General features: G+C 41.8%; 1 protein-coding gene across 1 annotated transcript in view; it reads left to right on the top strand.

Annotated features, from left to right (window-relative positions):
- DYNLT3 (dynein light chain Tctex-type 3) overlaps positions 1-26,017 on the top strand; it is a 36,497-nt gene extending 10,480 nt beyond the window's left edge. The window contains exons 3-5 of the mRNA XM_089673902.1: positions 8,885-9,008; positions 17,789-17,866; positions 23,782-26,017. Of these exons, the coding sequence (XP_089530028.1) occupies positions 8,885-9,008; positions 17,789-17,866; positions 23,782-23,858 (279 nt within the window). The 3' untranslated portion in view covers positions 23,859-26,017. The remainder of the gene's footprint in view (positions 1-8,884; positions 9,009-17,788; positions 17,867-23,781) is intronic.
- Positions 26,018-27,838: the final 1,821 nt, after the last annotated feature.

Below are 27,838 nucleotides of genomic sequence, written 5' to 3'. Positions count from 1 at the left end.
ATTAATCCATTCACAATGTCATGCTCTTCCAGAGGTTTTTGTAAGATTATTGGGCAGTTTCTCTGCCTACAAGATATTATCACAGATGCTTGGTTTACTTTTGCAGTTCTCAAAACTAAATTTGACTCAGCGGAGATCACATGCCTCTTCTTCACAGCAAAAATGTTATAACATGAACAGAGTTAAGAAAAAGACCTTAATCCTAACTTCTACAAACCTATGAATACAGAATCAACCCCTTCAGTGCTAAGTTTCAAGAAGTTCAGTGAATAGAATAGAAACAATATTTTTCTGATTGTTTGGAGTGGAATAGATCTGCACAAGAAGAAAGTGAAACGAAGTGTGAGGAGGAAGGGGCTGACAGTCTAAGTTTCTTAAAATATATATATTTTGTTTAGCCAAATTAGTTAACAAACATGGATGTTTGTTTAAGCAAATAAAATATGCTGGAATGTTATTGTTTCAGTTGAATAAATCTATTTAAATTGTTATTATTAAGGTAATGATTATTTTTCTCCTTCCTAAGTACGACAGAAAAGTTGTCCAAATATGAATGATTAACCTATTAAACTGGGGATAAAAAAACTAATATGAAAAGTTGTTATTCTAAAAATCTTCATCTACTTGCATATTAAAGTTATACCAGCAAGAATTAGTCTTTATGTAGAAAACTAGGATTTAAATCAAGCCTTACTGACTAGTGATTTAAATCGTGATTTAAATCAGTTTGATTTAAATCAAATCCACCCTGCATGTAACTGTTCAGATAAGCGGATATTTCCAAACAGGCCCAGACTGGGACAAAAAGTAGGCTCGGGCATTTGAGACTGAGCAGCCCCACGCCTGGGGACCCTTTACTTGGAGCCCGGGGGTGGAATACCCGGGTCTGGTCGCAAGAGTGGCCTTTGTGACCCTGGTAGTCCCGTCAGTAGTGTCAGCAGGTTTTTAATTAAATGAATTTATTTAATTATTTTTTACAGTTAAATATTTTATTGCTTTACATTTTTTTAGGAGCCCCGTTGGGGACTTTGGTGAGAGGGAAAGAAAGTAGGAAAGAAAGAGAGAGAAAGAAAGAGAGAGAGAGAGAGAGAGAAAGAAAGAGAAAGAGAAAGAAAGAGGGAGAGAAGACACAAGACCGCTGGGAGTGTGGGCAGGGCAGACACAGGAGGAGAGGGCAGGATGAGGAGGGGCTTTCTCTCTCCTCTCCCATCTGTGATGGTGGTGGTGGGGGGGTGGGGACTGTCAGCACTGGCTCTGGGCTGTGGGAGAGAAACTCTCTCGTCTCAGGGGACAGTCTATTATGACAGATCACAGGAATGAAGGGGTGGAGGATGCCGGGGGAGTATACAGGAACCTAGGTCAGCAGAAGATAGATAGGAGGAGCGGCACATAGAGATATCAGTCTGTGCCGCCCAGCCGCCCCTTTGGGCATTCAGTGGCTGCAGGAAAGGAATACGCGGATCGGTTCATCTAAGTGCTGCCCCTCCTAGCCAGGGGGCCCTAGAAAAAGCCCGGTGTTCCCTATGGCCTGTTTGCGAACAGCAGTGATGCTGGCCATTGATTTGTACAGAGCACAAATGTGTACACTGTGTGTGCAGGCAGTGTTTCTCACTGCCACCAGGGATCTAATAATTAATGCCGGTGGGGGGGGGGGGGGGGTGCTGCTAAATTGCCATGTGACTGTAGCTCTAATAAGACAAGTGAACAATTTTTGACTGAATTTCACATCATCCTTTTTTAACAGTAAAAACAAAATTTTTGGAGAATGGTCGGCATGGACTACTGCATTTTGCACATTTTTCTTTGTCTTGTTAAAGGACCAGTCCACACAAAAAGTGATATTTTAGGTATAGTTGGAGCCTGGTGGTCTTGGTTCTTGTATGTTGTATATACTCCGGCAGTAGAGCCTAGTTTACACTTGTGGTGGGGAATGGTAAAAATAAGTGGTTATTGCGTTCGGCAGCGGTACAGCCTTTCAAGTATATGGGGCCATGCCGCAACTGTCCTGAGACTACATTTTCGGGCTTTAAAGGGTTAAAATGGGGGGAGGAGGCAGCATAACACCTTCCAGCCAATTTGACTGCTTGAATGAGGCCTAAAGTGTATATGGCTAAATTTATTTGGGGGGGAGGGGATAGTGTAGAGCAACATTACTGAGCTGGGGTTCCGCAGCACTGTGGTGTGCCATCTGGGGTTGTCAGGGGTATCATGCTGCTTCTGGTATTTTTGCAAAGCTTCATGCATTTCCATGGTGTAGGCAGGCCGGCCATCAGCACCATGGACACACATGACACTAATCCAAGGCGAGCTGCATTCAGGGAAGCCCCAGCATGGGGATGGAAGCCCATCTACATCTGCATCTGCTCTGCATATTAACCACTACCATGCTGCTAAGTGTGCTGCGGTGAAGATCTGAAGGACTGAGGATTCTGATGTTAAAGGATAAAGGGAAAACTTAGGACTCTGCTTTTAAAGGATGAAGGGAAAACTGAGGACTCTAATATAAAAGGATGAGGGGGAAACTGAGGACTCAGATGTGAAATGATGAAGGGAAAACTGAGGGCTCTGATGTGAAAGGATTCGGGGAAAAACTGAGGACTCTGCTGTTAAAGAATGAGGGAAAAATAAGGACTCTAATGTTAAAGAATGAGGGGAAAACTGAGGACTCTGATGTTAAAGGATGAGGGGAAAAGTGAGGACTCTGGTGTTAAAAGATGAGGGGAAAACTGAGGACTCTGATGTGAAAGGATGAGGATAAATCTGAGGTCTCTGATGTGAAAGGATGAGGGGGAAATTGAGGACTCTGATTTGGAAGGATGAGGGGAAAACGTAGGACTCTGATGTGGAAGGATGAGGGGAAAACAGAGGACTCTGATGTGGAAGGATTAACTGAAACTGGAGAACTCTGATGTGGAAGGTGTGTCGGGGGTTGAGGAGGGTTACTGAGGATTCTTATGTAAATAGAAGGGGGCGGGTTATTTGAGGTTTCTGTTGCTAAAGGCCATACTGAACATTTTAAGTGAGGGTGGGGGGTCACTGAGGACTCTGATATGAAAAGGAAAGAGGGAAAGCTTAGGACTCTGTTGTGTGTATGTGGTGGTGGTCAGGGGCGGACTGACCATTTGGAAACTCGGGCACTGCCCGAGGGCCCCGGAGTCAGTAGGGGGCCCCATGAGATGACCCTGGTAACTTTTTCATAGGCTTTTTTGAGTTTGGGCAAGGACACAGGGGCCCCATGATCCCCTATTGCCCAGGAGCCCCATGAGTTGTCAATCCGACCCTGGTGGTGGTGGTGGGGTAATTGATGTGAAAGGATGAGGGACTGAAGACGCTGATGGGAAGGGGGGCTGAGGACTCTGATGTGAAAGGGGGAATTCTGGTGTGATGGGGACCCCATTTTAGACAGGGGTACCTTAACTGAAAAAGGTTGAGAAACACTGGTGTAGAAAAGTGGTAAAATCCCTTGTGTTGTCTCACCCCATTAGGGTCCTTGCACACTGTTCTGATGTATGAACATCATATATTCCTGACAGGTGAAGACGGGTTGTATAGTACATACATAGCACAGAAATTCGAATATGCATACATATGTGTAAAAATTCTTCTAGCTTTTGTAATCAAAGCGTTGTGATGCATGAACAGAAAATACTGACAAGCAACACAGATTGATTTTTTTTTACTGATCTATACGCATCACAAGTTTACATTAAAAACAATGGGCTACATTGAGGTCAGTATATAAAAAAAACAAAAATGCTGGAATACCTAAAAAGTGGCATTTTTAGACATCCATGTGCAAGCGATTTCTCTTCAGCTGCTAACCCAGACAGCAAATTCCTACACCGTGAGGGAAATTTCCCACTTGTTTATCACCAGAACAAATGTCCTTTTTTGCAGATTTATTCCCTATTCCTGTTTTGGTGATGAATGCTACATTTTGTATTTCCCCATTACTTTCTGTTGTCACCAGGACAGAGAGTCGATCCACATAGCAGGGACACAGAAGTGAGAACCTGACAGGGGTTCTAATCCTTCCAAAATGAAAAAGAAAAGTTTGTTCTGTGAGACCCCTTGGCTAGATTATGACAGCTACTTGTTCCATATGCAGTGTCAGGGCACTGTTGTTATCTACACTGCATTGTGGGGTACAGGAGGGTCGTGATACAGGTCTAATGCAGGCCATAGACAGGTCGAAAATCGGCTGATTTTTTGGCTGGAAAAAAAATCGGCCGATTTTCGCACCATTAATGGGTTAATTTGTCGGCCATTTTTCGGGGTTTTGGCACATTTTTTTTTATTGGTGAAGTTGGAAAAAAATCTGCTGATTTTGCCGATCGGCTGATTTTCCCGGCAATGATGGGCAAATCGGCTGATCTTTTTACTGATAAAAAATCTGCGCATGAGCCATGGCCTGCAAGAAGAAGAAAAAGAAGAAAAAAAGAAGAATTCAAGTCCGCTATTATATATGACATGAAAAAGTATTGTGGTTGCAACAATGTATCTATTTGTATCCGAATAAAACCATCTGTATCCGAAATGGATACAAATAGATACATTGTTGCAACCGCAATACTTTTTCATGTCAAATATAATAGCAGAGCTCTCTGCAGGGACAGAAGTAATTAAATGCCAACCATAGACGGGACGAAAATCGGCCGATTTTTTTTTTTTTACCGTTGGTGGTAATGTCGGCCTATTGAACGACCGATTTTTTTTTTTTTTAAATGGCCGGTTTTCGACCTATCTCTGGCCTGCATAACACCTTGTAATTTTGGCATTTGCCTACTTAAGCTGGCCATACACGGGTCGAATTCCAAAAGAATTTTCTTTCAAAAATCTTTTATAAGAATTTTTGCTCAAATTTCGTACTATTAGTGGGCCACAGAAATGGACGATTTTCGTGTAAGCATCAAATTTGAATGACCGGGCATATTGGAAATTTTTTGAAAAACGAACAAATTTCTAATCAATGATGGAAGAATCGTGCAAGAAATATAAATGAAAAAGAAATAAGCCTGAGCTGTGACCTGGAAAGAAAAGAAAATTTTTGGCTACGAAAATTCTTTTCTGTAGCAACATGAGGTGAAATTGAAGGCTTGGTTGGTTGAATCTCAAAGTCAATGATGGCTCCATCGGATTACAAAATGCACGATAATTTTGATTTTCTAAAGAAAATTTGTTCAGAATTCGACCCATGTATGGCCTGCATTACTGTATGTGCTCAGAGTGTGGTAGAGCTTTATTAAAAAAAAAAACAAAAAAACAAACAAAATACAAACAGTAGTGGTTAATCCCACTGGTAACTAATCACATCAATCACTTCGTGTGTATGGATCTGGAAATCCGATGGCTGGCAATCAAAGTGGATATAGAAAGATTGCCCACTCATTGGAAGCGCAATCTTAATGCGCAAGGATCAGACTCAACAGCAGCAGGGGTTCCTTGGATGGTGCAGCCTGAAGCAGGATCCCTTCCTCTGCTAATCCGGATAATGGGTGTCTCCCTCCTAATAGCCTTGGATCAGATGAACTTTAATGGGGTCTGGTCACTAGCTCCCTCCTTTAATCCTGGTGTAGCTATTGGGATCCTAGATGGATTTAATTGCTCGGTATAGAGCAGAGAAGAAGGATTCCCATAGTGTAGTATTCCAAGATATTTATTATGAACAATGAGGTTAAAACACATCCAATATTAAACGTACATAGATGTTAGGTGAACAAATCCTGAATAATGTGAAGCAGTACTGCTGAATGTACACTGACCAGCTGAAATTAAAGATGGCCACCAGACCTCCACGATCCAGCGGCTTAATGTCACGGCGTGTATGGGCTCCACCTTGACGCATTTCGTAAGCAAATACATCCTCATAAGGGGTGCTGCCCTTATGCAGCACCCCTTATCCATTAAATCCATCTAGGATCCCAATAGCTACACCAGGGTTAAAGGAGGGAGCCAGTGACCAGACCCCATTAAAGTTCATCTGATCCAAGGCTATTAGGAGGGAGACACCCATTATCCGGATTAGCAGAGGAAGGGATCCTGCTTCAGGCTGCACCATCCAAGGAACCCCTGCTGCTGTTGAGTCTGATCCTTGCGCATTAAGATTGCGCTTCCGGTGAGTGGGCAATCTTTCTATATCCACTTTGATCGCCAGCCATCGGATTTCCAGATCCATACACACGGAGTGAATGATGTGATTAGTTACCAGTGGGATTAACCACTACCATTTTGGCTAGTTCTGGACACTATATCATAGACGATATTTTCATTGTATTTTATACATTTATAATGGAATCTCATTCATGAGTGATTAACCATTTAGATCAGATTGATGATTGTTTAGCGCTGCACTACGTTATATGATTTATTTGTTCGAGAAAGTTTGTGGTTACTTTTTTTGGTGCACTAGCTGCTACAGTAAGCGCTCGCTTTATACCCTTGATTTTAAAAAACAAACAGTAGCTTGTGCCAGCACATGGTGGTGTGTGATACTTATTGAGAGCTTAGACCACTAACTAATACTAGTGAAATGTTTGTTTTGCCCCACTGGTTCACTATACATTTAACGAGAGATTGTTATGTAGTTTATTTTCTGTATTTGAAGCAATATTTCAATGTAATGTCTGTCCTGTACAGTTGTAATGTATACTTTTTTTTTGTAAATGTCATTTTATTTATAATGTATACGTTTTATACTGGCTAAATCTGAAGACGTAGTATGTGAAGTAAATATAATACAGACTTTGTATCTCTGAAATAAACATTGCACAATGCCCAGCTGGATCAAACAATAGTGCTATTCATTTCCCGGGACTTAGAACTCAGCCATTGAAATGAGGCTGAATACTAGATTTCCATAAATAATACTTTAGAAAATCTTTTTCTGCAGAGCTGTATTAGCTGTGTTTTTTTTTACATTTGCGATAAATAGGCAAGCAAAATTTAATTAAAAAATTGTTTCCAAGCACTGAGAGGCAGCATACCAAGTATGCGAAGTAGGGTCTGTTTCTTTTTAGCGCAACCAAAAAAAACAATTATGCTAATTGACTTAAAGTGGAACTATGAACAAAATAGTTTGTCAGTAGGTCACTAGCATATGTAAAACCAAAATGTATTTTGCTACATGTTTTTGGTAAAAAAAAATCCCAATAAGTGTATATTAATTGGTTTGTGCGAAAGTTATAGCGTCTACAAACTATGGTGTATATACTTGAATTTACGCAGCTATGACCCTATACTAATATTAGCAGTGATCAGCGACTTATGGTAGGACAGTGTGGTGGTTAATCTGGTGCTAGCTGACACTGGCTGGGACAGACACTAACTAACTGACATTAACATCAACAGTGACACTAAGACAGTGATCAGTGCCAATACTGTACACTGTCACTGTAGTATAGACACTGGCTGGGAAGGGGTTAACATCTAAGGGCGATCAAGGAGTTAACTGTGTGCCTAACAATGCGGAATGTGTGTAATACATGCTGCTTTTACTTGCAGATCTTGCTGTGCTTTTCTCCCTGCTTTTCAGGGAGAAGAAACAGCAAGATCACTCTTCTGTTTACACAGGTCTCTGGGCTGTGATTGGACACAGCCGATCAGCAGGTTTCAGCCAATAAATTTGACAAAATCACTCTGTGTCCAATCACAGAGTGGGTCGGCAGGGGATGCACATTTGCATGCCCACAGACTTAGAAGCAACCAGTCATGTATGTGTATGTGATTGAGCATGCCCATGCTGTCCCACAGCAGTAAATGCACTGTGGGGGCTCCAGGAGGTTAAAATAGAAATGAAAGGCAAAACATTTGTGTATAGATATTAAAAAAAACTTTCTTTTTTTTTTAACAAGTGATCATATATCCTCTGTTCTCAGCTGCATAAGGAGCTCAGAGAGCTGGGGGTGGAGAAACAGCATAACACTGATCTTCCCAGTGAATGGCTGTGCAGGGGGCGTGTCAGCAGAAGTCTGATCATTGGAGGACAGGATGAGATCCCAGCACTGCTAGAGCTGTGTGCTGCTACGTGTCACTAATTGCATAACGTGGTGCATGCGCACAGATGTAATGTCTTGACTGCAGGTAATGTGCATTAAGGACATTATGTCTGTGCGAATGCAACATTTTGAGTAAATAGCAGCATGTAGCTACATATAGGCGCCTTCACCCAGTCATTTCTGTTGGTGGCTGTGTGCAGCATCAGGACATCCCTGGCACCAAAATACACATGTATGTATGTGTACATTGTATGGGCAAATGTACAAGATCTCTTAAACAGTTGTAGCAACAGTTTTTTATTATTGAAAATAAAAAATAGCATTCGTCTCACCCCTGGAACTGCTACTTTTGCTGGACATCTTGGTGTTTAAACCCTTTTACTGTCAGATGTTTTTTGCACACATGTTTAAAATATATTTTAGCCCCGAGGACTGGTTAAAACACCCAATACAGTATTTCCTGAAAGCAGAGAACCTAGATAATAAAATGGTTATAGTTCCAAACTTCGTATGTCACACAATATCGGCGCAACAGTTTTTCACAAGCAAATTTTCAGTAAAAAAAAACCACTGACAGTAATTTTAGTGTACATAAAAGTGGTATATTAGCCATTTTTTCAATGTAAAAGATTTGTATGTGCCAAGTAAATGGATACCAAATTTGTAAAGTCTTAAATTGTCTGTGTCTCTTTTATGCATAGGTGGCGCTTTAAAATCCCTTAGAGGTCATCAGGTTAGAGTTAACCATGAATAATGGTACTCACCTCATTGTTTTTGTACATAGCCACAGCCAGTGCATGCAGTTATACACATATGCACATATACATGGGGGGGGCTGTTTCTTGGTTTACAGTATTATTGGATTGATGATATTTGTTGCTTTTATCCAGTGTGTAGACGTCATCCTAGGTGGAGTGGATTATGATGAAGGTCGAGTCAATGAGTGGATGTCTGCTGTGGTGGAGCAGTCATTAACCCATCTAGTAAAGTTGGAAAAAACCTTCAAGTATATTGGTAAGTTAAATGTTACTATAATGCTGAAACCTATTACTCTACATGTGGTGTATTATGATCTTGCAAGTGTATGTGCAGTTCTGGTGGAAGCGGATGGATTGACTTATCGGTGTTGGGGATCCCAGAGATGTCGTTCTAGCACTAGAGTTTTAAGTGTCCTACCTGCCTCAAACAATAAAGTTGTAAGAAATGCTCCCCTGCAAATAAAATGGTCAAGTGTCTTACCTCTTTGGCAACACCAGTCCCCTCGGTTTTCAGATATCTGGCTCAAGATGCCATAACCAACACTTTCTGGCATGTTAGATGCCTGGTTCCCCTCTGCTCTCTGTGGTTCCTTCTATTGGCCCCTATATCACTGCAGAACACAGATGTAATGTAGGGTACAGCTGTGGTGGAAGTATTAGACATAGATTAGAACTGCATCCAATACGTAGGTCAGTATTTCTCAACCTTTTTTTCAGTCAAGGCACCCCTTAAAATTATGCACAATACTGAGGCAACCCATTCTAAAATGTAAAAAACTAAACTAATATGTTTACATAACACAGTAACATGTACACACACAGGGCACCCAACATCAGAGGTGATTTATTCTTCCAAAGCAAATGCACCTCCGGACACTGGTACTGACTAGTATTCCAATGTTTCTCTTCTCCCTTAGTTTCTCTCCCTCGCCCAGTTAATGTGACCCCAGTGCTGATGGAGAGAGGCAGGGGAGGGGCAAACAAGGATGCTGTGCAGGAGCCTGATGTCCTCCTTATCAACTGATGACATTATTGGTTGTCAGGACGCTGGTGGCTAGAAGGTTGTAATGGTGCAAAATGAAAACCTGTGGTGCTGTGTAACTAAAAGGCAGGCTTGTATACAATTTTGGGGCAATTTGTAGGCATTTTCCCAGTGCACCCCAGGACACCTGAAGGCACCCCAGGACACCTGAAGGCACCCCAGGATGCCTGGGCAACCTGGTTGAAAAAGGCTGGCATGAATCATTGTAAGTCATTTGAAGATTGTGGAGTTTGGTGGTACAGGTGAAGAAGGGGTAAGTATTAACCCCTTGCAGGGTGACCTTTCTAGATTTTTTTTTTAAGTAACCACAGAGTCTCTTTAAATAGTTGGATATAATAGTATGAACAATCATCTGCAGCCTCCAGGTTGGTCATCTTGATTCTTTCTATACTACTTAGTAAGTCACTGACCTGGAACAAGCATACAGGCTGTAATTCAAACTTTTTGGCTGAATATTTGTTCCCAAGCTTTCATCGCTGCCAATAACTGATTTCCAAACTGGAGGACATGCAGAATCATTCAGCTCCTTCTTCCACAGCTTGACTCTCAGGAACACTCCTACCCTCATTTTCTGGTCTATAGGTGACGTCATCGTCAAACGGTGGATATTTCAATGAAAAGCAGTACAGTGATAAAAAAAATGCCCCAACAAAACGTACCCTCACTCTATTGTGCATGGTAGTGATTTTTTAGTCAAGGGGATAACCTGCTACATCCACACACAAAACCTCCACCCATTCCCTGCAGCTAGGATGCCACAGCGACTCTTAGGAGAGCAGTGTCACTACTTGCCATCTGTGGCCCTACCAGAGAAAGCCTTCTAATGTGTCTGGGTTGGTTATGGGACAGCAACTTTAATAGTGGCATTCAGATTCCTAGAATGCACAAAAATATAAAGCTATTGCACACTGACCAGGGACTGGGGTTAGTTGGGAGTATTACATAACCTGCAACCTGGAGATCCACTTTAAATTCTTCTAAAGCCTTCTTGCCTAGAACCAAATGCAAGTAAATACATTATATTCAGCATAACTAGCTAACGGCAAAGATTATTCATTGGACTGTATTGGGTCAAAGGAAAATGCAAGCAGCATGCAATCTCTTATCAATCATGGTATTAGGAAGCTATGGTAGGGTCTTCTGTAAAAATAGGTATAAGTGAGCGCTAAAGATAACAAAGCTGCTGAACACAAAAGGTACCAAAAAAACCTCCAGAAACTCACATATAAAAAAGGTGCAGCGCTTATCTATTAAAACATGCAAGATATCAAAAATGCAAGATTGTATCCCTGCAAAACGCAGGCAGGGTATAGTTATTATACTGCCCCTTATAGTCTCAAATAACACACAGATGTATAGTTCACAATCTCCCAGTGGGTAGGGTGAGGTGAAAGATCAGATGGATCTCTATTGACACACGGTGATAGCCAAAAAGGTGATGTATGGTGATATCCAAAACTGGTAAAAGATTGTGCACTCACCAGATGCACAACCAATATGCGCATGTAAGAGATAACCCCTCTCAAGGTATGGTTCCAAGACTCATCAAAGGCAAGGTCTGGTCAAACTCATCAAAGGCAAGGTCAGGGAGGAACTGCGGCACAGTGACGTTTACCACCGCCGGCACCATTGGGGTCCCGGCGGCCAACTTTATTGTCTGGTCAGTATTGTTTTTATTATACCCTGTTGCTGGATGAAATAAACGCACGCATGCTTAAGCGGTATCACGCTATTCTGGCCTCCTTGTTTCTTTCTGGGGCTCTCTGGTGAGCTTCCAATTACCTGCAGAGTAAAGAGCTATAGGGGACAGAGCCATGCATGACAGCTGAGGGTCCACATCGTAAAGTTTGACCAGACCTTGCCTTTGATGAGTCTTGGAACCATACCTTGAGAGGGGTTATCTCTTACATGCGCATATTGGTTGTGCATCTGGTGAGTGCACAATCTTTTACCAGTTTTGGATATCACCATACATCACCTTTTTGGCTATCACCGTGTGTCAATAGAGATCCATCTGATCTTTCACCTCACCCTACCCACTGGGAGATTGTGAACTATACATCTGTGTGTTATTTGAGACTATAAGGGGCAGTATAATAACTATACCCTGCCTGCGTTTTGCAGGGATACACTCTTGCATTTTTGATATCTTGCATGTTTTAATAGATAAGCGCTGCACCTTTTTTATATATGGTAGGGTCTTGTTTGCCTTCTGGTGTGGAGTTACAAATACAGTGTGTGCATAATTGTGATTATATTACCCCAAGAGGATTCAGATTCAATTCTACACCATCTGCAGACATGGAAGAGGGCAGGCCATGATAGTAGAACAACTGGCACGTACTGTATTCTACTTTTCCCTATGTCAAGCTTCTAAAATTGAATATAAAGTATATTTTTTAATAATTTATTATAAGAAACAAATCAAAAAAAAAAAGACCTAATGAGAACTAAGGGACCTAAAGATACCTAAGACAAAGTTTATTCTATTTATTTTGTTCTGACAGGCAAAGCTTTGGTACTTACTGAGAGTGCCAAAACTTTCCCATCACCTCCCTTCTCTTGTGCATTCCTATTGGCCTGTGCGGCTGCCTATCATAGTGATGGTCCAACAGAAATGTGGAGAAAGTGGAGCTTACCAGAAAGCTGCAAAATTACCAGAAAGTGTCAATGCTTTACCTAAGGAGGCTTGTGTGCCCAGATAGGGATGGGGAGGGATGCACTATCATGCCCTAGAGGCTGACAGAGGCATATGCTGAAACATATGACTAGTCTTATGGCGGTGCTCTCCGTAAATGGCTGGCACTTCTCCAGACAGACAGTGGTCTGGTATTCTTCTTCACACTTTTGTCTCTTCCATGCTTCATTTTCTGAGCCAGTGCCACATACATACACTGGACTCCACCAGCCCAGTTACCTGGCACCCCATCCCAGTGATATTGATGCGCATGTTTAACTTGTATTCTATTTGTGTTTAAACTTGAATCCCAGGAAGCTCAATTCCATTCAGAACTCCTCACTCCTTCTTCCGTGACCTCCAGGCTGGGCCCCTAGGATGCCCGGTACCGCAAGTCAGATCAAGATTGGGGTACCAATCTTTAGGGAAGGACTTTGAGCACACAAGTTCCTTTGCTACCAGGGCCAAATCACCTCAACTTCCTGACCAGCTGGCTACTATCTGCACATAGACACTAGCACTGTAGTCCTTTAGCAACAGCAGTATAGTCTGTTCTGGTTAGTTTGACCATTGATCAGACACTGGTACTGGTATTGTATTGTTCCCTGTTGTGAACCATATATGGGATATGCCTTACATGCACCCCTTTAAGTTCGTTCTTAAATAACTTCAGATCAAGTCAATGTACTTTAACAAGTTCTTTGCTAAAGTTGGTTAAGTACAACAAGACATTACAGCTTGTTCATTCACAGACATCCATTTCTATTATAAGTGCTTTCTCCACCCATTTAGGTAGTTATACCTTCTGAAGAATGGAAGTCTTTAAAGTCCACAGGCAGTTGTATAAGTCTAAGAGTCCTAGAACTCCGATTGGGTTCCCACCTAGGGGTGAGATCAAGCAAAGCAGCAATCACATGGTTTGTAGAGCTTCTGCTATCTATTCATACATGGAGTGACTTGGACCGACAATGACAACTAGAGGTGGTTCCCTCTTTTAAAGTGGTTCTAAAGACTAAAGGTTTTTTTACTTTTATTCATTATATGCATAAAGATAAAAAAACCTTCACCGTGCAGCTCCCCCCCCCCCATACTCACCTGAGCCCAATCCAGTGATGTGCACGAGAGCAGAAGCTCTCCTGGGTCTCTGCCTCCTCATTGGCTGAGACACAGCAGCGGGAGCCATTGGCTCCTACTGCTGTCAACCACAGCCAGTGAGGAGAGAGCAAGGGGATGGGGCCAAGTTGTGCTTGGTGTATCTCAAGAGACACAGAGATGGCTTGGGAGGAGGCGTGCACAGGGAGGTGCAAGGAGCGCTGGTCGGGGACCTGAGAAGAGGAGGATCATGGTTGCACTGTGCAAAAACCATAAGCTTAACATGTGTGTTATTTAAAAAAAAAAATGCTGAACCTTTACAATCACTTTAACTACTTGCTCCAGCAAAGGGTGGTATCTCCCAAAAAGCCCAGGAAAATCTGACCAGTAACATTAACCCTTGATTCTCAAGAGGCACCAACTCAGTAGGACAACACAACTAAACAGTGCACAAGTTTAGTACCAGTTATTAGTCAAAACATTTACAGAAAAACAAAAAACATACAACATAACAATACTGACAATAGCTTAGTAAGCACCTGCTTACAGGCTTCTGCACAAGCACTTTGAGATTCGTAATTGCAGCACTGAGCTCCCTCCACCACCGTGACAGAGCGACTTTAATTATCTCACGCCTGGGCTAGGCTGTGGCATAAAACTGCTGCTGTCTGATCAGAACTGTAATAAGTACTTGCTATACTTTCTTTTGCTACCTTTGCTTTCAAATGATTCATTTCATATGGGAGGGTGAGTTCCAAGCAAGCTTGATCACACCAAAACCTTTACTCATCATTTTAAAACTTGTCCTGGCAGTTTTTAATAGGATTGCTTATTTGGCAAACGGCTTGATACACAGTAGAAATATATACGTGATTGTGTTACATTGTAACTCATTTTATCAAACTACAAAGCTCCTACCATTTACTTTAATCAACTGCAGTCAAAGCAATACATGTTGGTATAGGTTGTGATTGGATAGCAAAAGAGTCACTTATCTAAGGACATTCCTTGTACTCTCTTTCCTCCAATCAGCATGTTCCATTTGTTAATGAATTCATAGCACTGCACAGTTCAGGGATAACTGGCCCCTAGAACACCCACTTTGTGTTTTCAATAGAGATTAGAAGTCTGGAAATCTGCTAAGTAACAGCTTGGATGGGGATCAGGATGAGCTGAGCTACTGAGAGAACACAGGAACAGGGGCGGACTGACCATTTGAAAACTCGGGCACTGCCCGAGGGCCCGGGACAGTAGGGGGCCTAATGAGATGCCCCTGGTACCTTTTTCATAGGCTTTTTTGAATTTGGGCAAGGACACAGGGGCCCCATGATCCCCTATTGCCCGTGGGCCCCATGAGTTGTCAGTCCGCCCCTGCACAGGAACACATTTAGTCCTTCTGCTCTGAATGAGCATGAATTGCTTGACAATGCCTGCTGCTACACAGGCCAGGGGGCTTGTTTTAAAGCTCATTTACTAATTGTTAGGAATATGTAGAATATGTACCGCAATCTAAAGTCCTATTGTGGTCAGAATGTTTTTTCAAAGTGTATACCTTATATATTTTGGTTGCTATTTTGAAATGCCAGCCTCTTGACGTTGTTTAACCTCTGTGAAAAGGTAAATGTATATTGAACACATACTGTATGTGAAATATTATATGTAAAACAATCAAAATAAAATAATTACATATTTGCATTAACAGCGTATCATTATAAATATAAACAATGTGAACATACCTATAAGGTTGTGCAAACTTTGTGATGAAGAGTTTACAGCAGTCCATATTGCTCAAGTTTCACTGTCTGTATATGGTCTTCTGCAAATCATGCCAGCCAGTAGCCAAACTCCTCCAGCCCATAGACATCAGCATCCCAAGACTCATGTTTAATGCTTGGTTTTAATCATTAAATGTATGGCAGTGAGCACTATATTTTTCATTTGCTTTCTTTTAGCCCTCTGGCCTGATATACTGTATACAGTGAGGAACAGAAGTATTTGAACACCCTGCGATTTTGCAAGTTCTCCCACTTAGAAATCATGGAGGGGTCTGAAGTTCACATTGTAGGTGCATTCCCACTCTAAGAGACAGAATTAAAAAAAAAATTCAGGAAATCACATTGTATGATTTTTAAAGAATTTATTTGTCTTGCACTGCTGAACATAAGTATTTGAACACCTGAGAAAATTAGTGTTAATATTTGGTACAGAAGCCTTTGTTTGCAATTACAGAGGTCAAACGTTTCCTGTAGTTCTTGACCTGGTTTGCACACCAACAAGGATTTTGGCCCACTCCTCCACACAGATCTCCTCTAAATCTGTCAGGTTTCGGGGCTGTCGCTGAGCAACACAGAGTTTCAGCTCCCTCCAAAGATGTTCTATTGGATTTAGGTCTGGAGACTGGCTTGGCCACTCCAGAACCTTGATATGCTTCTTACGGAGCCACTCCTTGGTTATCCTGGCTGTGTGCTTCGGGTCGTTGTCATGTTGGAAGACCCAGCCACGACCCATCTTCAATGCTCTGACTGAGGGAAGGAGGTTGTTGCTCAAAATCTCACAATAAATGGCCCCATTCATCCTCTCCTTAATACAGTGCAGTGGTCCTGTCCCCTTCGCAGAAAAGCACCCCCAAAGCATGATGACAGTGCAGTCGTCCTGTCCCCTTCACAGAAAAGCACCCCCAAAGCATGATGTTACCGCCCCCATGCTTCACAGTAGGGATGATGTTCTTGGGATGCAACTCATCCTTTTTCCTCCAAACACGACGAGTGACATTTAGACCAAAAAGTTCTACTTTGGTCTCATCTGATCACATGACTTTCTCCCATGCCTCCTCTGGATCATCCAGAGGGTCATTGGCAAACTTCAGACGGGCCTAGACATGTGATGACTTGAGCAGGGGAACCTTCCGTGCAATGCATGATTTGAAACCATGATGGCGTAGTGTTCTACCGACAGTGACCTTTGAAACTGTGGTCCCAGCTCTCTTCATGTCATTGACCAGCTCCTCCCTTGTAGTTCTGGGTTGATTCCTCACCTTTCTTATCATCAGTGATACCCCACGAGGTGAGATCTTGCATGGAGCCCCAGTCCGAGGGAGACTGACAGTCGTCTTTAGCCTCTTCCATTTTCTAACAATTGCTCCAACAGTTGATCTATTTTCTTCAAGCTGCTTGGCAATTGTCCCGTAGCCCTTTCCAGCCTTGTGGAGGTCCACAATTTTGTCTCTGGTGTCTTTTGACAGCTCTTTGGTCTTGCCCATGGTAGTAGTTGGCGTCTGACTGACTGTGGGGTGGACAGGTGTCTTTAAAGAGCTCAGACAGGTGCTACTAAGTTAGATTAATGAGTGGAGTAGAGGTGGACTTTTTAAAGGCACAGTAACAGGTCTTTGAGAGCCAGAATTCTTGCTGTTTCTTAGGTGTTCAAATACTTATGTTCAGCAGTGCAAGACAAATAAATTCTTTAAAAATCATACAATGTGATTTCCTGAATTTTTTTTTTAATTCTGTCTCTCAGAGTGGGAATGCACCTACAATGTGAATTTCAGACCCCTCCATGATTTCTAAGTGGGAGAACTTGCAAAATCGCAGGGTGTTCAAATACTTCTGTTCCTCACTGTATCTGAGTGGCTGGGTCTAACAATCCACCTGCTGTCTGGTCCTAGAATTAAGAAAATACATGCTGTAGGTTCTTGTGTGAGGGTCAAGCCCCATTGAGAGGAGTCTGTGATAGCTCTATTTACCTGTTTCCATACTGTTGCTGGATTTAAACAAATATGTGCATTTGACTTTTGTGGTGAGGATCAAATATGTAAGATGAGAGAGTTCCCGGGAGAGATTGATGAAGGTTTCACTTAGAGACTGAACGTTGTCATTTTATACCACAAGTGAGTTGGACTGCTTCGAACTCTATCACAAAGTTTGCACAAAGTCATGTTTTTTGGAGTTATGTTCACATTGTTTATATTTGTATTGATGCACTGTTAATGTAAATATGTGAATTTTTTTTTTTGATTGCTTCACATATAATTTTGAGTCTCACGCGTAATATTGAGTTTTATTAGCGCAGAAATATACAATTTTAAGGTAATTTATTCATTTTTGTGTTCACAGCTCAGGTTTTGGATCTGTGTACTAATGTATTCTTTACACACAAAAGCACATTTTTTATGTATTGGGCTATTTGAATCTCTACCAACATCATATGTTTGTCTCTTTCCCCCCCCCAGTAACCTGTACAGTTATGCAAAAACGAGGCGGTGGTCTTCATTCAGCAAGCTCTTCCTTCTGGGATAACACCACTGATGGTAATTCCTATGTAGAGCCAATGGAAGGGTTTGAACAGATAAGCCAGCTTTATTAGGGTTATAGATTTGAATATGAGGGTCTTCACAAATATAGAGTTTTGTGTCATGATTATGTTAATCTCCTAAAGCCTACTCACTCCTGGCTAGTAGCCAATGAGAAATAGATTAAAGTGGAACTAAGCTCCACAATAAACACACCAGCACCTTCCAGTGTTGCAGCATTTGCATCCTTTGCTGGCTAATGTCATTGTCTCCCCGGGTAATTCTGGTGCCTGTTTTTTTTTCGCTTCTTGATTGGCTGGCAGGGAATGGAGTGATCCCTTTCATGCGCACAGGAGTGAGCATAGCCACAGTGTACATTCATTAGACGACATGCAGTTTTTGTAATTGTAGGTTTAGTTCCACTTTAAACATATATCTTAATACAGTGGTCTCCAAACTGCTGCCCTTGGACCAGATGTGGCCCTTTGCTTGCATTTTGCCAACCCCTGGGGCACAATTTCATCTACTGATACTAACAATGGGGCATAATTCCCCCCAATAACACCAATGAAGGGGGACCATTCCTCCCAATGACACCAACGATGGGGCATTATTCCTTTCACTGACACCAAAGATGGGGCATTTTTTTCCCCACTGAAGCTGGGACCTTTTCTATGCCCCATGATCACAGTCCGGCACCCATAAAGTTTGATGGACAGTAAACTGGCCCTCGGTTTAGAAAGTTTGGAGACCCCTGTCTTAATATGTTACAGGGTTTTTCAAATGTTCATTTGCTTTTCTAATACCACTTTACACCAAATGCAGATTGCAGCCTTTACTCAGGAGGATAGCTCCAGTGGAGCATCTGCAGCCTGATACTTATTGATTTCACAACAGCAAGGTTTTGTTTCCATCCCATATTCCTATATAATAAGACCAGCCATGGCAGTTGCATAGAGCAGAGATGGCAAAATGTGGGTCAGTTGTATACCATCATCTCTAGGCCTTGACTCATTTTTCTCCATCTAGAAACCAAAAAGAGACAGGTACATTTTCCAGCAGCTTGCAGAGTGATTGTGGCCCGATGGGTACAGATGATGCTTACTGCCTAGCTACAATTGTAACATTGTGATTGTCATTGACTGAGCCTACCTACAGAAGTCATGATACTGACACTTCATGGTATTGTCATTATCCAAGACTGCGTTGCTGAAGTCGACTTTTTTTCCTTTTAAAGAATGATTTTCACTAATAACATTTAATTACTATCTGTGAGGCCTTGCATGTCTTAGGATGTCAGCATTTCCTTTTTATGTAACTGCACAAGGGTGCCTGTTCATTGAACATGTTGAAAATTGGTATCCCCAGTGGTGGACATATTTTTTTTGTCTATCAATATAACAATACTGCATGGGCAAAGAAAAGAGTCATTTTAAAATTAATTGCATTCTTTCTGTATTTCAAACTGCATAAAAAGCCCAGCCTGCAAAGGAATGCATTATTACGTACATCTCCTGATGTTTTTTAGAGATACGCCCCCATTGCATTCAGTGGTTCCTTCTACTGGTGCCTATTATTATTATACAGTATTTATATAGCGCCAAAAGGTTTGCTCAGCTCTGTACATTATAGTGGGGGACAGTACATGAGACAATATAGTAACAAAACAATACACGAGGGGTTCGAGGGCCCTGCTCTTTCGAGCTTGAAATCTAGGAGGGAGGGGAGAGTGGTACAGGAGGAGATAGCTGTGGGGGATGGAGTGGTAGAAGGAGTGGAGGAGATTGGCTGTTAGGTGAGGCTTCCCTGAAGAGATGGGTTTTCAGGGTGCGCCTGAAGGTGAGGAGGGTAGGTGACGGTCTGATGGATTGGGGTAGAGAGTTCCAGAGGATGGGGGAAGTCCTGGCGAAGTCCTGCGGTCGGGCGTGGGAGGAGACCAGGGAGCTAGAAAGTAGGAGGTCTTGTGAGGAGCGAAGATTACGGGATGGGTGGTATTTGGGTATCAGGTCGGTGAGGTAGTTTGGGGAAGCGTTATGAATGGCTTTGTATGTCAATGTTAGTAGTTTGAATTCAATGCGTTGGGCAATCGGGAGCCGGTGGAGGGAATGACCGAGGGGGGTGGCAGAAGTGGAGCGGTTGGTAAGGTGGATGAGTCTGGCCGCTGAGTTCAGGATAGACTGGAGCGGGGATAGTCTGTGATGAGGTAGGCCGGTGAGAAGGGAGTTGCAGTAGTCCAGACGTGAGATAATAAGGGAGTGAATGAGTTGTTTAGTAGTGTCTGGGGTTAGGAACGTGCGTACCTATGTCAGTACTGTGTCCTCTATTGATGTAGGAACTGGCAGATGAAACCACTGAGCAGAGTTTAGGAAACATGCATTCCCAATGTGTTGGGTGCAGAAGATTTTTCAGCAATTTTTAGAAGTAGCAGTGAGGTGAGCAGTAGTAGCAGTGAGCTTCTTTGCAGACTTGTCTTCTTTTTTAACTTTTTAATTATGAGTCATTTTAACCCCTAAACTGAGCACTTAATTTTAACTCTCACATTAACTTAACCCAACCCTTACCCCCCACAGCATAACCTTTGACTTAACCTCTAAACTTCTCCAACTCCAGGAATAGCAAAATATGTATTCTTGCAGTGCCAAGCATTACAAGGGTTAAATGCTCTTTATGTCTAGAGGTAGAGGAATAAGAAGCAATACTTTCCTTATTCCTTGCTCCAGCAGGATCCCTCCAGTGCTGCGAACCAGTTCCCTGCAACTGCCTCTTTAACTGCTCGTGCACACGGACAGAAAAAATGCTCCCACCAGGGACATCTGGAATTTTCTTTATGCCCGTGAACTCAGCTGCATGTTATTTCATGTGAACATACACATGCAAGTGTTTATGTGCACATTTGTACACACATAAACGTGTAAACGAATGTATGCTTGTAATTATTATAATGGCTGAAATAAATGAATGTTCTAGCCAAGAGATGCTTATAAATTCTATGCATTCTTACAGTGCCTTGAAAGAGTATTCATACCCCTTGAAATTTTCCACATTTTGTCATGTTAAAAGCAAAATTTTAAATGTATTGTATTGGGATTTTATGTGATAGACCAACACACAGTGGCACATAATTGTGAAGTGGAAGGAAAATGATAAATAGATTTTAATTTTTGTTTACAAATAAATATGTGAAAAGTGTGGCATGCATTTGTATTCAGTCCCCATGAGTCAATACTTTGTAGAACCACCTTTTGCTGCAATTACAGCTGCAAGTCTTTTCAGGGATATCGCTACCAGATTTGTACATCTAGAGAGTGACATTTTTGCCCATTCTTCTTTTCAAAATAGCTCAAGCTCTGTCAGATTGGATGGAGAGTGTCTGTGAACAGCAATTTTCAAGTCTTGCCACAGATTCTCAATTGTAATTAGGTCTGGAATCTGACTGGGCCATTCTAACACATGAATATGCTTTCATCTAAACCATTCCATTGTAGCTCTGGCTGTATGTTTAGGGGCGTTGTCCTGCAGGAAGGTGAACCTCTGCTAAAGTCTCAAGTCTTTTGCAGACTCTAACAGGTTTTCTTCTAAGATTGCCCTGTATTTGGCTCCATCCATCTTCCCATCAACTCTGACCAGCTTCCCTGTCCCTGCTGAAGAAAAACATCCCCACAACATGATGCTGCCACCACCATGTTTCACAGTGGGGATGGTGTGTTCAGGTTGATGTGCAGTGTTAGCTTTCCGCCACAAATAGCGTTTTGCTTTTAGGCTAAAAAGTTAAATTTTGGTCTCATCTGACCAGAGCACCTTCTTCCACATGTTTGCTGTGTCCCCCACGTGGTTCTTGCAAACTGAAAATGGAACTTCTTATGGCTTTCTTTCAACAATGACTTTCTTCTTGCCACCCTTCCATAAAGGCCAGATTTGTGGAGTGCACAATTAATAGTTGTCCTGTGGACAGATTCTTCTACCTGAACTGTGGATTTCTGCAGCTCCTCCAGAATTACCATGGGCCTCTTGGCTGCTTTTCTGATTAATGCCCTCCTTGCCCGGCCTGTCAGTTTAGGTGTACGACCATGTCTTGGTAGGTTTGCAGTTGTGCCATGCTCTTTCCACTTTCAGATGATGGATTTAACAGTGCTCTGCGAGATGTTCAAAGCTTGGGATTTTTTTTATAACCTAACCCTGCTTAAAACTTCTCCACAGCTTTATCCCTGACCTGTTGGTGTGTTCCTTGGCCTTCATGATGCTGTTTGTTCACTAATGTTCTCTAACAAACCTCTGAGGGCTTCACAGAACAGCTGTATTTATGCTGAAATTAAATTACACACTGGTGGACTCTATTTACAATTGGTTCCACTAGATTTTAGTTAGGGGTATCAGAGTAAAGGGGGCTTATTACAAATGCACGCCACTCTTTTCAGATATTTATTTGTAAAAAATTTTGAAAACCATTTATCATTTTCCTTCCATTTCACAGTTATGTTCCACTTTGTATTGGTCCATCACATAAAATCACAATAAAATACAGTTTTTGGTTGTAACATGACAAAATGTGGAGAATTTCAAGGGGTATGAATAGTTTTTCAAGGCACTGTATACGCACATATATACGCACATATATGCACGCATTAACATGTAGAAATATGCAATGCTAGAGGCATTTTTCTGCCAGCTGCACTCCAGGCAAAGGAGGAGAGTACTGGAAGGGTGAGACGGGTAAGTGATAGAGCATGCATGGGTGAATTTTGGAAATTTCTGGAGTTTGGCTCTACCACTCAATTCCCTAGCTCAGTAGCCTCACCTGAGCATTAACACTGTTCTAAATCATGCAGCATAATTAGGCTCAGTTCACACTACTGCAGTGCGACTTTGATGCAATTTTCAGTGCGACTCTGCCGAGCAACTTTGATGCAACTTTGTATATTCTATGGCAGAGGTCTCCAAACTTTATAAACAAAGGGCCAGTTTAATGTCCTTCAGATTTTAGGGGGCTGTCTGTTAGCAGTGGGAGTAGAAAATACTCCATCATTGGTTTTAGTGGGAGGAATAGTGCCTTCTTTGGGAATAAATGTGCCCCATTGTTAATATCAGTGGGAGGAATAGCACCCCATCATTGGTGTCTGTGGGAGGAACAGTGCCCCATCATTGGTGGGCCACATTCGGCCTCCGGGCCACAGTTTGGAGACCACTGTTCTATGGGGTCACACTGTAAATTGCACCAAAGTAGTGCAAAAACCTTTTCCAAAATTGCACCATGCTAGGTCACATTGATTAGAACGGGCATCATTGAATACAATGTGATTTTCCTTGTCATGTGATTCTGTGCAGAGTCACACTAGTGTGAATTGGGACTTCTGTATCCTGTCCCTGTCAGCACTGATAAGTACTTAGGATGGCCATACACTATACAATTTTCATGAGATTTTTGCTTTAGATTTACCAAAAACCATATAATATGAGGTCAAACCCAAACAACACTTTCGGTTGTATCCAAGTAGGCAGGCCCTGGCCTACATAGTTGAAGGTAAATGTAATGGAAATTGGACAGAAAATTGTATAGTGTATGGCCAGCCTTACTCCCATTGATGAAAAGACACATATCTGTTGTGGATGTCTGTGTGTCATTGGGGAAATTTCTGTTCACTTACTGTGAACAACAGGAAATCCCTCAAAGCACAACAGGAAAAGTGAGGGCCATTCCCCACTTAGAAAGTTGTTCACATGTCCCCAGTGGAACATTTCCCTTCATCTCTAGGTATAAATTAAACATTTTGGATCCCTCCCTAACTTTCCTTATAGATAATGATGGTCTCTAGGACAAATTGAGGATTGACTCTCCCCAGGGTCTCTCTAGGTTTTGCATAAAGATACACTTTAATGTTAGTGGGCTTTTAGTGTTTGTTTCTGTTTTCAATAATCTTTTATTATCTAATTTTCAGGGAGTTGCACAGTGAGGTGGGAAAATCGGACCATGTATTGTATCGTGAATGTATTTGCTGTTGCCATACATCTGTAACCGATTGCAGGAAAATGTTGTACTCTTTTTGCACGCTTCTAATGCTTAAAAAGGAAAAAAACCCAGGAACCAGGACTCTTACAAGGATATCCAATAATCTGTATTACCAAACCTCAGCAGCTTAGCTGTCTATTTTAAAGGCAGGATAAAGCACAACTTAAACTGTACAGCTGTTATTTAAGTCTGGTAGAAAAAGAGACACTGACTTTCCCTGCCATACCATCAATGATAATAATACACAGATCCTCAGGAATACAAATGAGAAAACTTTAAATGAATCAAAGGGCCTCAGAAACCCATTGGACTGGTTTCCTAAAAGTAACACATAGAAAATGGAGATGTTGCCTGTGGCAACCAATCAAATTTTAGCTGTCATTTTTACAATAATAGAAACCTATGCAGATGGACATGATGGCTCGTCAATCAAGGCTGCTACGTGGAAGCAGATGGGAAGTTATGCGGAGGGCCAGTGGTTGAAGGGGAATCAGGCTTGATCTCAGTGGTTTTGTCCATAGAATGTGTTTGTGTGCACAGAGCAAGTTGCAAGCAAGTTCCAACATGTGTAAGCTCTTGGCAAGCGTCACCTGTACACCAGAGTTGTGAACTTGTCTCTGTACTTAAGCTCTAGTTCTTGCCAATGTTCTCTACTGCAGTGTTTGGTGCAGTATCCAGCAAACAGATCTTCCATAGAGATAGCTAGTAGTTTTTAGTCACACTTAATTGGACTTGCTATGTAATGACATTTTGCTACTCATCCAAGTTTTCTGTTCTAATGGGTATCAGGAACAAACCCCAGCATTTATAGCCAAACCAGTCACCTTAATCCAGTTACCATATAATGTGTCAAAGCAGATGTTGATTGTCCAAGAACATAATGGGAGGTGTGAAGGTTTGTAAAACCACATTGTTCTAAGTAGCTAATTCAGGCACAATGGTCACATGAAATTGCACAAACTTTTACATTTCTGAAACCTTCACACTTCCCATTATGCTCTCAGAGAATCATTGTGACCCATTTGGATTTAAATACTGAGGTACAGTATATCCCTGAAGCTCCTTAGAAGTGAGGATTCTGCTTGGATGAGTACTAACATTTTTTCAACAATTTAGAACCATCAACAAGTCCATTTGGATGTGACTAACTACTACCAGCTGTACCATGGCTTGGATAAATGAAAGCCATTACAGACATACTTCCATACAGATAAATATGGCATCGCGATGCTTGAAAATGCAGGTTTGGATGGGTCCTTACTGACGCATCGTAACTAAACAGATTTTGTGGCTAATTAGATTCAGACAGTGCCTTACCTGGATTTAGATAGCTTGTATAATTAAAGTGATAAAGTAAAATAAAGAAGAGGTTTACACTTACCTGCTTTGTGCACTGGTATTGCACAGAGTGGCCCCACACTTCTTCGTTTTGGGTCCCCCCCCCCAGTGCTATCTACTCCTCCTCTTCAGTGTCTGCCACCCTTACTATAAAGGCAGATGTGTGGGCTCTCTCCCAAGCTGGACTCTGTGGGGTTGATTTACTAAAACTGTAAAGTGCAAAATCTGGTGCAGCTCTTCATAGAAACCAGTCGTTTGTCAAAGCTTAATTGAACATGCTAAAGTTAGAACCTGATTGGCTACCATGCACAGCTGCACCAGATTTTGCAGATTTGTCTATAGAAACACACAGCGCAGCTCAGCCCCACCTCCACTTTGATTGACAGCACCAGGAGCCAATGTCTTCCACTGCTAGCAATTTGCCCTGTGAGACCAGGGATAAAGAGCAGCTCTGCTGCAGATGGGCACAGCATTGGATCGATATTTGACGATATTTAGGGGCTGGGGGGTGAAAACAGAAAGTGAGAGGTTTTAGCCTTAATGCAGGCAATATATTTAGGTGATAAACCTTGCAACTGTAGAACCACTTTAATGTGTGTCAGTAACATAATTAACAATTAAGCAATCCTGCTTCTTACTTGAAATAAATATTTCAACTATAGGTGCAGACTATGGGGTTAAATCACTGGCTTCCTATATCATGATCTCCCAGCCAGATTCCTCAGTTGTGACACCTACTTTAGTCATTAAAAAGCTAATCAAGCTGGTCACACTTCTATTCCTGCAATGTTTGTCATATAAAATAAAAAATACATTCAGTAGAAAAAGTGAGAAATCATCGTAATAATTGCTGCAAGGTTCAGAGTTTGGAAATATTGTGAATGTATCTTGCTGTGTTGTGTATTTGCCCACAACACCCATGCAAAACTGAAAAATCTGTTCATAGTATACTGGCCTTTGAAGAAGAGAAGGGACCCTAGAAAGAGAGAATGAACATTTGTGGAAAGCAATCAATAGAGAACATGGGACTTTCAGGGTGCATAGACATGAATACCACTCATTAAAAGTTATATAGTTTTTATTTCGTATTTTGGTAAAACACAAGAAAGGAAAAAATACAATTTCAATTCTAAGAATACCAACTGAGATTCAAACTTGGTTAGTAAATGTAGTATACTCTCTACATGTTTCGCCCTCAGAGGCTTCTTCAGGGAAGATTTTTTGAGGAAATTTCTACCTCAAAAAAAAATTACCTAACCAAGTTTGAATCTCAGTTGGTATTCTTAGAATTGAAATTGTTTTTATGTTTTTGTATTTTTTCCTCTCTTGTGTTTTACCAAAATATGAAATAAAAATTATATAACTTTTAATGTGTGGTATTCATGTCTATGCACCCTGAAAGTCCCATCTTCTCTATTGATTATTTGCAATTTTAAGCGATGTGGTGCAATAATCATATCTGGCCACTCGCTCGCCACTTCACTGTTTCATTTGTGGAAAGCGTTAGTGAATTTTGAAAGGGGACCACACTGTTAGGGATCCGGGAATGACCAGAAATGTGTGGACTGACACAGGGAAGTAGCAGGCTTCAGGAACACAGGCGTAGTCAGGCTGGAGAGGTGGAATGGTCAGGCAGGCCGTAAGGTACTGTCAGGTGCCGCCTGGCAATGTCTCTAGCAGCCCACAGCATGGATTTCCTCAGGGCGCGGGGTCTAAGTCCCAGCCTGCTATTCACCAGGGCCCCTGATGGTGGGGATGGACTTGGTGCAGACTGGAACCAGGTCGCGACCCCTGAGTGCGTCCGGCTGTGGTAGAGAGTACTGGCAGGGGAGTGCAGGAACGGAGTCTGATGGGAAGAGGCAGGCAGACTTACAGTGGGGATCGAAAGTTTGGGCACCCCAGCTAAAAATTTGTACTAATGTGCATAAAGAAGCCAAGGAAAGATGGAAAAATCTCCAAAAGGCATCAAATTACAGATTAGACATTCTTATAATATGTCAACAAATGTTAGATTTTATTTCCATCATTTACACTTTCAAAATAACAGAAAACAAAAAAATGGCATCTGCAAAAGTTTGGGCACCCTGCAGAATTTATAACATGCACTGCTCCCTTTGCCAAGCTGAGACCTGCCAGTGTCATGGATTGTTCTCAATCATCGTCTGGGAAGACCAGGTGATGTCAAGCTCAAAGGTTTTAAATGCCCAGACTCATCTGACCTTGCCCCAACAATCGGCACCATGGGTTCTTCTAAGCAGTTGTCTAGAAAACTGAAACTGAAAATAGTTGAAGCTCACAAAGCTGGAGAAGGCTATAAGAAGATAGCAAAGCGTTTTCAGATGTCAATATTATCTGTTCGGAATATAATTAAGAAATGGCAGTCATCAGGAACAGTGGAAGTTAAAGCAAGATCTGGAAGACCAAGAAAAATATCAGACAGAACAGCTCGCAGGATTGTGAGAAAAACAATTCAAAACCCACGTTTGACTGCACGATCCCTCCAGAAAGATCTGGCAGACACTGGAGTTGTGGTACACTATTCCACTATAAAGAGATACTTGTACAAATATGGTCTTCATGGAAGAGTCATCAGAAGAAAACCCTCTTCTACGTCCTCACCACAAAAATCATCGTTTGAACTTTGCAAA

Source organism: Staurois parvus, unplaced genomic scaffold, assembly GCF_062004578.1.
Source record: "Staurois parvus isolate SC_StPar_1 unplaced genomic scaffold, SC_StPar_1.0 ptg000145l, whole genome shotgun sequence".
Classification (NCBI taxonomy): Eukaryota; Metazoa; Chordata; class Amphibia; order Anura; family Ranidae; genus Staurois; species Staurois parvus.
This window is presented reverse-complemented; position numbering and strand designations above follow the sequence as displayed.